The sequence below is a fragment of the Peromyscus eremicus genome, chromosome 8b, assembly GCF_949786415.1.
Source record: "Peromyscus eremicus chromosome 8b, PerEre_H2_v1, whole genome shotgun sequence".
In the NCBI taxonomy this organism is placed as follows: Eukaryota; Metazoa; Chordata; class Mammalia; order Rodentia; family Cricetidae; genus Peromyscus; species Peromyscus eremicus.
In genome coordinates this window covers 55,557,322-55,570,513 of record NC_081424.1, presented here as the reverse complement: position 1 = coordinate 55,570,513, position 13,192 = coordinate 55,557,322, and the positions used below count along the sequence as shown (strand labels likewise).

The 13,192-nt window shown below is 46.3% G+C and overlaps 1 protein-coding gene across 2 annotated transcripts in view; it reads right to left on the bottom strand.

The window, feature by feature from the left end:
* The window catches only part of Map3k4 (mitogen-activated protein kinase kinase kinase 4), a 95,515-nt gene extending 83,807 nt beyond the window's left edge, over positions 1 to 11,708 (bottom strand). For both annotated transcript variants that reach the window (XM_059272842.1, XM_059272843.1), the window contains exon 1: positions 11,394 to 11,708. In XM_059272842.1, the coding sequence (XP_059128825.1) occupies positions 11,394 to 11,545 (152 nt within the window). In that variant the 5' untranslated portion in view covers positions 11,546 to 11,708. The remainder of the gene's footprint in view (positions 1 to 11,393) is intronic.
* Between the last annotated feature and the right edge of the window lie 1,484 nt (positions 11,709 to 13,192).

The window sequence follows — 13,192 nt, the reverse complement described above, 5'->3', positions numbered from 1 at the left end:
AACTCACTGTCACAGAAAACCAGAGCTCCAAGGACGCAAACAGAGGGACCCTCACCTAGGGCAACAAAGAGAGTCAAGGGTGACCCCCAAGTAGGCAGTGCTTGAGAAAGGATGAAGGCCACACTGCTATAGCCTACTCTCACACAGACCAGTGTTCTAGAGAAAAGTGAATTAACCACCAAGGCATTCATACACTCCAACCCAATGCTGTTTGTCTAAATGAATCCTAAATTTTAAACCAGTCTCAGAGTCGTCCTGCTTCAGGGACAAACAGCATGAGAACCACCTGTTCCACAAGGCCTGGCCTGTAGAAGAACGCTGCATGACACAGGAAGTATGAGATTTTGCCTATTTTCCTCAAAATCTCTTTTGATCCCATTTCTGTTAAGGTGACCATATACCTGACGGGAAGCAGCTTAACAGGGAGTTTGCTTTGTCTCCCAGCTCAAGGAATACAGTCCGCCACGGCAGCAGCGGCTTGCGGTGGGGTTTGCCCCAGGCCCCAAAGTTTTCACATCCTCCCCAAACAGCGCCACCAGGTGGAGCCCAGCTGTTCACAAACCAGCTGTGAGCCTGCAGAGGATATTTCCTACTGAAGTCATAACAGTCTGCCATAGACCCTACAGACACATGGCCATCCATGATGCAAAAAGAATCTAGTCCATATGTCAAGAAGTCTCACCGTCCTACGCTGCTCAAAAAGCCAGGCAGTGTCTTCTGAGAGTTGAGGCAATTTTGTAACTCTGACCCCCGTAAAAAATCAAAATGCATACTTCCAATATGAAACAGCACGCAGTAAAAATCCAGGTTTCAAAAGAGAGGAACAGGCGGGCAACGGCGAAAGGCTGGCCAAAACCACTCAGGCGCAGGGCAGAGCAAACGGAAAGCCTGGAGCACCATGTTTATAACCTGGGGCTCCTGGAGACATAGCCCAGACTCAAAAGGGCTGTGTGGCCTCACCCCGCCATCCTCGGTGACTGCAGCACATGTGGTCACTCACCTTAGCTTTCTTCCACAGGAGTCCCATGTTCCTGACATCTCTAACACACTGGAATCACCGGTACAGCTTAGACCTCCCCTTCACAGCTCCACAGACAGCCTACTTAGGAGTTCCACTGAGGGAAGCCACGGCTGCTACGCACTGGCTGCTACACACTGGCTGCTACACACTGCTGAGCTCAGCCAGGGACCTTGGTGCAAGCCTCCATGACCTCCTAACTCTTACATCTGCTGATCCACACACACAAAACCAGTACTACATGGATGCCAGCACCGAGGTCTGCCTGCACATTGACATCCGTTTTCACCACAGCTGCAGTGGCCTCTAAGTCCCTGGACAGCTGAAGCCAGGAAAACATTTCTATAGGTGATCCTGTTGGAGCACAGCGCCCTGGAGACCCCTTCCTGTGGTCCCCAGACGGAGCACACTTTCTTTTCAGTTACAGAAACTGTGTCACAGTACCACAGCTTTATCACCAGCAGTCTGGCCCAAACTTTAAACTCACTCACACTCTGCACTTCCCACGTGCATACATACTCTTCAGACCTTCCTGCTAAACTCTGTCAACGCATGATAAACCTGACCCAAGGCAGCGAGCAACAACAGCGCAGCACCCTCGAGGCCAGGCTGCACGGAACTCATTTCCACCACATAAATTCACCCACCATCTCTGACTTCAGGAACTCATTTCCACCACATAAATTCACCCACCATCTCTGACTTCAGTATCGCTCTAGTTTGTTTCTAGGAGACCCAGGTCCCTGACATCTTTAACACACTGGAGTCTCCAGTGCAGAAAACAGCCAAATTCTTTCCAGAACATAACATGAACGGCCACCAGCCCAGCCCCCAACAGACTCCTATCCTCCAGGAACAGGAGTCTACTCTTACTGTCTACATGTACACTGATATTCTAGTCTTCCAAATTCTAAGCAGAATGTCCTATTAAGCTCTGCTTATAATAGAGCTTTCTAGCCTACAACTCCAAACTTTTCCACACTCCTCCCACAAACCAGTTCCAAAGACCTACAAACCTATGGCCTTATAGACCACACAGTCACAGTAACGGCCTACAAACCGCAAAGTCACAGTAATGGCCTTACAGACTATGGTCATAGTAACAGCCTTACAGACCATTGTCATATTAACAGCCTTACAGACCACACAGTCATAGTAACGGACTTACAGACCACATGGTCATAGTAATGGTATTACAGACCACACAGTCATAGTAATGGTCTTATGGATCACACAGTCATAGTAATGGTCTTATAGATCACATGGTCATAGTAATGGTCTTATAGATCACATGGTCATAGTAATGGCCTTACAGACTACACAGTCATAGTAATGGCCTTATAGATCACATGGTCTTAGTAATGGTCTTATAGATCACATGGTCACAGTAATGGTCTTATAGATCACATGGTCATAGTAATGGTCTTATAGACCACACGGTCATAGTAATGGCCTTATAGATCACACGGTCATAGTAATGGTCTTATAGATCACACGGTCATAGTAATGGTCTTATAGATCACATGGTCATAGTAATGGTCTTATAGATCACATGCTCATAGTAATGGCCTTATAGATCACATGGTCATAGTAATGGTCTTATAGATCACATGCTCATAGTAATGGCCTTACGGATCACATGGTCATTGTAACGGCCTTATAGATCACACGGTCATAGTAATGGCCTTACAGATCACATGGTCATAGTAATGGCATTATAGATCACACAGTCATAGTAACGGCCTTACAGATCACATGGTCATAGTAATGGCCTTACAGATCACACGGTCACAGTAATGGCCTTAAAGACCACGTGGTCATAGCAATGGCCTTACTTCTGAGTACAAGTTTTGCTATTGCTTTTCTTGCCACTGTGACAAATACCTGACAAGCAATACAAGGGAGGAGACTCATGGTTTTGACTCATGCTTCAGGGAACATGGTCCATCAAGGTGGGGAAGTACATCTGTGGTAAGGGGAAGCTTGAGGCACAGCTTGTTTACATCTTTTCAGACCATGAAACAGAGAGCTCTAGATGGAAGTTCAATCACCGAGAACTTGCAAACCTTGACCCCACGGCCCTATGGAGTCCCACAACCTCCCCAATACCACCTGTGTCGGGACCAAGTATTCAAACATATAAGCCTGTTGGAGACACTTCACATGCAAACCATGACAGTCTTTTCGTGGATAAATACTGTCACTTGTTCTCCTGACTCACAGTCTCAAGGGACAAAGTAAAAAGTACAACAGCATCCAGCATCCTTTCTGGTTTTAGTACAACCATGTATTTCAAAATCAAAGTCACGATCCATTTGTAAGTTTTAAAATAAATTTAGCAGGTCATAATGAACAATGTTTAGTACAGCAGAATAATTACTACAGATTATTATTACAGGATCAAATGTTTCATAAATTATTTCTACTATTCAGTACATTTATTATTGTAGGTCACATTCCTACTGTAGTTCCTGAGCTACTGCCTGCTTGTTCTAACGACAGCCTGGAAAACATCAACCGCTCATGCAAAAATCTTTTGAGCTCTAGCATGTCTATGCCCTGGGCCCAACATTTTCATGGGGGAAAAAGTGGTGTAAAATGAGTTAAGAGAGGGTTTCTTGTCTTGTCTTTTCTTCCCTTCCTCCCTCTCTCTCTCTCTCTCTCTCTCTCTCTCTCTCTCTCTCTCTCTCCTCTCTCTCTCTCTCATGTTTTTCTGAAAAGAATCTTCCCTCTAATTGATACTAAAAAGCCTATCTGATCTACCTAGAACACACAACAGCCGCCTAACTGATCTACCTAGAACACATAATGGCTGCCTAAACTGATCTATCTAGAGCACATAATGGCTGCCTAACTGATCTATCTAGAATATATAATGGTCGTCTAACTGATCTATCTAGAACACATAATAGCCACCTAACTGATCTACCTAGAACACTTAATGGCCGCCTAACTGATCTTCCTAGAACACACAATGGCTGCCTAACTGATCTTCCCAGAACACATAATGGCCGCCTAACTGATCTTCCTAGAACACATAATGGCCATAATGGCCAAGGCACTGCTCCTGTGGGTTGAGCTGAAGCCCAGCTACATGAGTCAAGTGGCTAAAGAACACCTTGGGCTCAGGGTGATAAAAGGAGCGAGAAGCAATTTCATGGACCTGGTCCTAAGTTAACCTGGTGTAACTGCGGCCTCTGGAGATGTTTTATTTTTTTCTCTTCTCTACACTGAGAAGTACAGCATGTGTCTTTCCAAGTTCCTCGTACTCTAAACTCTTCATGGCTGGGAAGCTGGATGAAACGAACATTAAAGGACCTACATCCCTAAGACTTGTCTTAGTAAATATATAATTCTTCATTTAAGTAAAAACTAAATATGTGTAGAACAAATTATTTCAAAATTTTAATGAGAAAAATCAAGTTAAGTTACATTTATCTACATGTTTATGGGGATAATCACATGGAAAGAGGAAGAAATCAGTAAGAAGACAGTATGAGAGAGCAATGGAAGAGATGAATATCATCAAAGAACATGGGAAACACAGTCATTGTGAAATACATTCTTCTGTATCATGAAGAAGAATTTAGACTTCAGTTAGTAGAGCTCTTGCCTAGCATGCACAGAGCCTTAGGTTCAGTCCCTAGACTGTATAAACCAGACATGGTGGCACACACCTGTAGCCCCAGCACCCCAAAAGAGAGGCAGAAAGAGCAGAATTTCCAAGTTCACGCTAGGCTACCTAGGAAGCTTGAAGCCACCCTGAGCTACATGAGAACACAATTTCATTAAAAAAAAAAAAAAAAAGGACTTCCGATTTTAAACAAATGTATTAAAGTTTTTTTTTTTCAAAATTTCCCCCACCAAAAGACTAAAGAGGTTAACAATTTCTACTAAGTTCTCTAAGCTAGCTGTCCTCTAGCAACCCTGTCAACAACCCAAGTACAGCATCTTCCAACAGCTCACAAGCAAAGAGCTCCCCAAAGCGGCAACCTGTCAGCTTCCTAGCTGAGGGTTCACATTTCTCTACAGAAGGCTTCGTCCCTCTGAAACAGTGCTGACATGAAATCCATGTTTATGAAACACTTTGACAGAATGCCTAATACATTCCTGATAGCACTCGCTGCTGCTTTATCGACGTGTGCCTTCTGTAAGATCAAGGAGATTAACACATTCACTGAGGTCTGCAAAACAGGACTAGGGAATGCGCTTGCAGGCTGAAAAGGCAGCCTTCCCTTGGCTGTCAGTGTGCACACAAAGAAAAGCAAACAGTGCTAGCTGGGGAGGCTGAGGTCCGGGGAGATCTGAGAACTCGCCGACCACACCCACTGCCAGCAGCGTGACGTCCCTCTCAAATGAGGCCGAATCCAACACGCCTCTGAAAACAGAAGATGCTCTTTAACAAGGCACACGTGTGGGGAACGCAGTTCAAGGCTTTAAACAAGCCCTCTACAAATATGAAAGAGCATCAGAACACCAGCCCTTTCTTCTGTTTCCACTCAAGTACCCTCTAACAGAAGATGAACTAAATGGTTAAAGAAAACCAGCTTGCTTTAATCAACTCGGGTAATTCACACACACCAAAAATTAATAAAATAAAATTTAAGTTCATTTAAAATTTAGTAACAATAATTCTCTTCATATGGTATATATGAAAACTCATAAATTTTGATTTTTAGTAACAATTCAAAAATAGAGAGACTTAAAATAATAAATGCAGTAGTTAAGAATTTGGGGGCTACATATCAGATGATTCAGAACCGACTGTAACTCCAGCACCAGCAAGATCCAACACGGCTTCTTGGTCCCCACAGGAAAGGGCACACAAGCGGCATACCTCTTAGACACACACATATGAATAAAAATAACAATTTTTTTTTAAAGAATTTGGGAGCTAGAGAGATGTCTCAGAGATTAAAAGTGTTTGCTGTGAAACCCAGAGGCCCTGAGTTCAGATTCCCTAGCTCCCATGTAAGTCAGGTATGGCTGCACATGCCTGTAACCCTAGCATCTGGGGTTGGGGGCAGAAAACAGGCAGATCCTGTGCCTACTGAACGGCCGCCCCTGGCCAAAATGCTTCACTTCAGATTTAGTAAGAGACTCTGTCTCAAAAAAAAAAGGAAGACAAAAAAGTAAGATGGAAAGCAATATAGGGAGCTCTATCTGATATTCTCCTCTAGCCTCTGCAGGAGAAAGCATGGGCACATACACCTATACACACACACACACATACACACACACACACACACACACACACACACACACATACACACACACACACACACACACACACACACACACACACACACACGACTTAAGTCCTATAATTATATTTTAAAATAAACACAACTTGCTCATTATGAAAAGCTTTAGAAAAAGTATGTTTCTGATGGTTTTTTCCTGTGTGTGGTTTTTAAATTGAGATCAGACTACGTATTAGGATTTTAAGACACCTAATCAATTTTATAGTTTTAAGAATAGAGAATTGAGGAGCTGAGAAGACGGTTCAGTGAGTAAAGTGTCTGCTATGTAAGCATGAGGAGTTGAGTTCAGATTCCTAGCACCCACATAAAGGCCAGGCACAATGGATATCTGCAACCCTGGTGCTAAGGTCATGGGGGGACAGGAAGATACAAGGAGCTCAGTAGCCAGCCAATCTAGCTGAAATGGAGAACTTCAGGTTCTGTGAGAAACTGTCCCAAAATCTAGTGGAAAGCAATAGAAGATACTCAACACTGACCCCTAGCTGCCACACGTGCACACACAGGTGCACACACACACACACACACACACACATATGGAAGGGAAGAAAGGAGGGAAAGAGGAAGGGAGGACTTACTAGTTTACAGGTCAAATCAAGAGCAAAGGGAAGACCAACTGGGCATACAGGGAAATAACTTGCCAAGGACTCTTCCAATCTCTGCCTTTCTCTGGGGGTTCACATCACCACCTGAAACCAAACCTCTCTGAGGCTGGCCACAGCTTTGGGGAGTTAGCTCTCAGCTCGACTTCATAGGATGCATTTCAATTACCCAATGGGAATTTCCTGACCCAGCTCTGATGTGACTAGCCTTAGAAGATCAGCCGAAGGCCACAGGTGGGTACGGAGTCTATTCCTGCAGCGGAGACAGGGTGCTTCCAGTGGGAGGCAGGAGGAGACAACTGGGGGCTGAGCAGCTCCTCAACTCAGAACTGTCCTTTACAGATCCTGTTGGTAATCCGCTCCCTACACTGAGTTCAAAGGAGGCACATCAGACAGTGGAGAGAGGTATTTGGGGATCTTTCTAAAAATAGGTGGTCAAGACCCACCAAAAAGACTTCCTCTGTGACATTTCCCATGTCACTACACGTTCTTTAACAACATGGTTTTTAACCTACAGAATTCTAATTAACTTTTTAAAAGTGGACTTAAATCCAGAAAAACCACATACTATCATGATCCTTTATGAACAGAATACTCAAAAGCAGCTAGGAACGTACCAAGCACTGACATCCTCACCACACCTTGTCAGAAACTATTCCAAAGAACTCTTTGTGGGAGACGGGGGAATTATGAAGAAAGAAATATCTGCTCTACCACTGAGGGTTTCCTAACAATTATGGACATCCTATAACCCAAATTAAATCAGAAGAAACAAAGGCTGCCATAATCTAATTAAAGTAAGACTAAAGATTAAAAACAAACTATGTAACCCAACCAAGGGAAATCTGTGACAAGGGGTGGGGAAAGTTACCCATGTCAAGTCAAGAAAGAGGAACACCTAAGAGAAAGACCCTTGTCTCTCAGACAGGAAGCAATGGCTGTGACCAAGATGGGCAAGCCTACCTCCCCAGCCTGTTAGCGCTAATTATGGGGTCAAGGACCATATATATGTGTGTATGTATATATGTGTGTGTGTGTGTGTGTGTGTGTGTATTCTCTACAGGCCAGAGTTACTTTGATACACTGTGCCCAACAAGCTGAGGCCCAGCACCTGGACTTGCTCATTGCCAATGTGGCACAAGCCTAGGAAGGCCTAGAACTGTCAGCCAATCTCGTGGCCTAACATTGCTTCCATTGTCCCTTTGAGAATCTATTTCCAACAGCCTGCCGACTCGTAAACAACATTGCACAGTCCTTAAGCAGAACCCATGTCACCTGATCTAATGGGAAGATGGAGACAGGAGAATGCTATGAACAGATAACCTGTGAGGAATGAGGAACTGACTGGCAGGAAGTTAAGGTCATCTATCCATTAAGTAGGCAAGACCTGTGTATCCCCATCTTTCAGTAGAGTTCAGAACAGGATTTTCAAGGCACCAAGAGGATATACAGGAGGGAAACAAAGAGACCTCGAGAAGTGAGGAACCAGGGACAGTCAAGTCATACCCTCGCCAGCATATAGTTTCTGCCACCGCTTGAGCCCTGGATCACTGCTGTCAGTTGGCTGCCCCTTGCTGTCTAAAGTGGCCCCTGCAAAGGCACCTACTGTTACCCAAAGTTGTTTAGGTAAGAGACACACCTGATTCAGAGACAGTCCGGAGCTTCACAAGATTAGTAACAGGTGACATCCTGAATCAAGACAGAAACCAACGAGCTCAAGGTGGGGATTTGAGTTGACAGACAGCTAGATCAGACTGCCGAGGAGTGAGGATACTCAAATGCTGTTTAAGAAGTGAATCCTACTTTCACAAATGAACTTAGGAGAAAGCCACACTACACGGAGAAAATAAAAAAGCCATTGGCTAGAAAAGGGTATAATGAGATTTATTGACATGCACTTAGAAAGCTAGTGAATAAGAACAATGAGGCCATATTCAACGTAACTACTTTAAAGCAAAGGTTGCAATAGGCAGGAACACTGTATCAGACTTAATAGCAAATGTATTCTGTCTTGTAAATGCACAAATATAAAAAATTTAAAAAAAAATCACAAAAGTAAGTTGCTTCAAATTAATTCTAATAGTCTTCCTAAGCAGTTTCGGGATCCTCTTAAAACTGACCCAGATGCTTGAAAAACAAATAGGAATATTTATTTATTCAAACGTTTAATCTCTAAGAACAAGTGGAATCCTCTTCGAGAATTCTTTACCAAAAAGAGGGATCAGAAGTACCCACAGTGGACAATCAGCACTAAAACTATGACAGAGCACTGTCAGCTGGCAACCTGTTTTCTGTTCTCCCATCATTGCATAACTCACGAGTCAGGAGCAGGAGCAAAGCGCACCCACAGCAGACGTCCCGGGCGCTGGCATCTGCCCGGGCTGTGCTTGCCATACAGCTTCGGAGGCCAACATGTACAGGCCTGACTCCTACAAAAGACCTGTGCGCTAATACAGCCTTCCTGATCAATGACACACACGTACAGCTGATGAACAATGCCAAAAGCTTTATTCTGGTCTGTCAGAAAGCCAGCTAACCTGGTAACACTGAAGAACACATTAGTGGTCTCCATTGTGTTAGGAGGAGGCGCTGGGCATATTCTGAACGTACACAGTGAGCCTCTTGGAAATAGTTAAGAATGTGGACTGCATAGAGACAACTGGCGCTCCCCTGCAACACCGCTTACCACAGCTCTACAGTCATCGTGCCAGAGGTCACCCCTGCCTATTGAAGAGGAGGTAGTGTCGATTACTGCAGCAAAAAGGCAAACCAACAGCTTTACCCAGGAATCTGCTTCACAGATTTGCTATTGTAAAATTAACTGCAACGTTGCTAAGAAAAATATTTCAAAGATCTTCTTGTTCTGTACACTGCTGTTCACTTAAAGTTGGATGGAACCCATTATCCTGACCTATTTTTATTATAACAAAGAGACAGAATCCTGGCCGGAAAGCAAGACTGCTTTATCAATAGAAAAGTAGCATTTTCACAGCAGTTTTTTTTTTAATCCCTCTGCCCTTCTCAGCCTCTACCTAACAACATTCACGTCCATTTCCCCCCCAGAGTACAGTTACACAGAATTACAACGTCGGGTCTGTGGATATGAAATCATCTCTTCCTCATGATAATTAAAGCACAAACTATGCAGCCAGACCTTTGTTTATTACCAGCTGTTAATCTTTATATATGCTATTTACCTTTGGCCTCAGTTTCCCCTTATGTAAAGGAGATGGATAGCAGAATTAACTCATAAGACTGTTGTAAAGATTAAATGAATTAAAAGAAGTGCTGGGTAAGCGGCAACACACTCAAGCATTAAGGGCTCACGTTTATTATTTCTAAAAAAACAACGTGTCCAGGAGTCCAAACTGCTCAACAACTCAATGTATTAGGAAAATTACGAACTTTCTGATAAACTTCTAAAAAATGTTGAAAGAATTCTCATAACACTTTGTCTTAAGTTTTTAAAGAAACTGCCCCTTAAGATGCCACAGAACTATCTTGGAATTAAAAAACATAAAGCAGTGGCTTTCACAGCTTCGGAAAAAAAATAAAATTCCTCTCTGTCAACCCAGTGGTGACAAGTAAGGATGTGAATGGCTCCTGTGTCCAGGTCTCACTAAGCTATAAATTTGCTATTTCTTCAAGCAGGAAAAAGCAAAGCTATTTAACTGCCTTCTTCCTGGGATTATAGGGCAAGACCGTAACCGGGAGGAGCTGAGGGAGTGTGTTCACTATAGGGGCTAGGGGGCAGGCAAAGCTTTTCCTGGGATGCAAAGGACTGGCAGTGAGGGAGCATTTAAACACAAAAACAGGGCACGGTGAGTTTGCGTCCCAATTAAAAATTAAAGATGTTTGTAAGTAGTTAACAGAGCTTCTGTGAAAGAGAATGCAACAGATACTCTGGGCACCAAAGTTCCATCCTGGAGCTTCCTGCGGTAGCGAAGTTTCACACATTAACCCTCATCAGGCTGTCGCTAAAGGACAGTAAAAAGATCTTAGCAAGGAACCCTGTCCGCAGTTTAAGCGCAGCTTCTCCCTAGGGACAGCAGGCTGGGAGGCGGAGTGCGAAGGGGCGAAGGAGCGAAGGAGCGGAGGGGCACGACGCCTCTCCTTTCCTGGAAGAAGGAAAAAAGAGGGACCACCTCCCTTCAGTCAGATCACAGAGCCCAGCCCGCGCTGCGGCGGCGGCGGCGGCGGCGGCGGCGGCGGCGGCGGCGGCGGCGGCGGCGGCGGCGGCGGCGGCGGCGACGTCTGGAGACAAGCGGGGGAAGTCTGCAGGAGGGCCCCGGGAGCAGGAGTGCAAGAGCCGGGGTTTGCTCGGGAGCTTGGCCTCGGTGCCCGGGCAGGGGTCGCGCGGAAGCCAAGCGCAGGGTCCCGGGCTGCACCGCGCCCCTCCCGCCGCCGGAGGTCTAGATGCTCCGCGCCCACCAGGCACGCAGCAGAGGACCCCACGCCCCCTTCGCGCGCAGCCGGGCTCCCTCCGAGCAGGCGCTGCAACCATGCACTCACCTCGCCGCCGGGCAGCGCTCGGGCTCGGGCTCGGGTTCCGACGACGGCGGCGGCGGCGGCGGCGGTGGCGGCGGCCGCGGCTCCTCCATGGCGGCTGCAGGGGTGACGGCGAGGGCGGGAGGGGGCACCGGTTCGGCGATGGCGTCTCTCATCCGTGCACCGAGCCCCGCATGGCCGCGGCGGGTCGTCAGCTGCAGCCTGGTGCGGGAGACCCGGAGCCGCGGGGTGCGGGAGTGACTCGACTCCGCCTCCGCCTCTAGCCCGCCGCAGGAGCCGTGCGCGCCGCGGCCATCTTGGGGAACGGCGGCCGGCCGAGCGCCGGGCTACGGCGGGCAGCGAGGGACACGCCTAGGCGGGCGGCTGAGGCTGCGGGGGCGGGGCGAGGAGGGAGGGAGGGAGGAGCGCACTGGCCCGCGGTGCGTCAGGTGTCACGGACTAGCCGCGGGTAGCCGCCGGAGGTCCCGAGGCCAAGGGCGCAGGAGACACTAGGAGAGGCAGGGCGAGCTGGGCGAGCAGGGATGCTTCGTACGCTGGAGCCCAAGGTCGATGCAGCGCTGGATCCTGCCTTTCGGAATAAGGATGATGTCACCCAGACGCCCACAGCGCTGACATGGAAGCACGGGCCTTCTGCAGGCTCAGATCATCGGAGTGACACACCAAGCCGGCAGCGAAGGACACCGTCCTCGCCCGGGATTCCCAAGGTTAAGAAAGCGCTTTTCCAAAAACTTGGACTGCACAGTTCCTACACTGAAGGTTTTTGTTTTTTAACTTACCAAATGAGAAAGAAATTTAAGGTAAGATTTCAGAGGATAAGGATAGAGGACACCCGGTGAAGTTAGCTGTGTTACAGAAATGTCTCTGTAATTAAAGAGTTGCTACATTGTACGTTGTTACAATAGACGATATTATGGACATGGCCGGCTAGTGCTGAGTTTCTGAGTTGACATTCCTTTCTCTAGTCAACAACGTGCCATCAACAAGTATTCGGTGTACATATTAGGACTTCGGAGACACTGAGGATGCAGCGGTGAGCAAAAGTAAACGGCTCTTTCCTGCATGGAGCTCGGAGCTTAATAAAGGGAGAAAGAAAGCAAAGCCAATACAAGCATTCAAAGGAAATGAACTGACTATCGTAATAAAAAACTACATAATTTTAAAATGACTCATTTGTTTCCATTGTGTAAAGAAAGCTCAGCAGAGTATTTCCCACTTCTCTGTAATTCTAATCATCTATGTCTTTTCTCCCTACACGTTGCCGAGCCTGAGCCCCCTCCTTAGAATGCATACTGAAGAAAGTTGATCATGAAGCCTCCCCTCCGACTGCCTGGACTGCCTGGAAATGAGCGAATGGGTACACTTTGTACCTCCCAATCACAAAACACTTGTCAAACATAACTCATCCTGAGGGAGAGCCAAGGCTATGTTTTCTTCATTTTCTGCTGGGTACTGTATATTCTAGAAGGAGCCAACAAATTTACATTCAACTCATCATACCAAGCAGTGTGCTTAGAAACCTAAATTACTTGCTACCTAATTCTCGGTGTGTATGCAGGGACTTTTGCCATCCTGTGCAGACTCACTGTTTCTCTGATTGCCCCCCTCTGTAGCATCTCCTGTGCCCCCAGGGTTCCAGGAGAGAGCACACAGCATCCTCCTATCTGTCTCCCAGAGGTGCCTCTTTACCTCTAGAGTGTGGGCTCCTTCAGAGCAGGCACCATTCTTAGTCCTGTGTTCTACCCAGCCACCAAGTGTCCAGAGTCTAGTGCTGACCCGTGGTAGGAACCTAGCAAATAAATGTT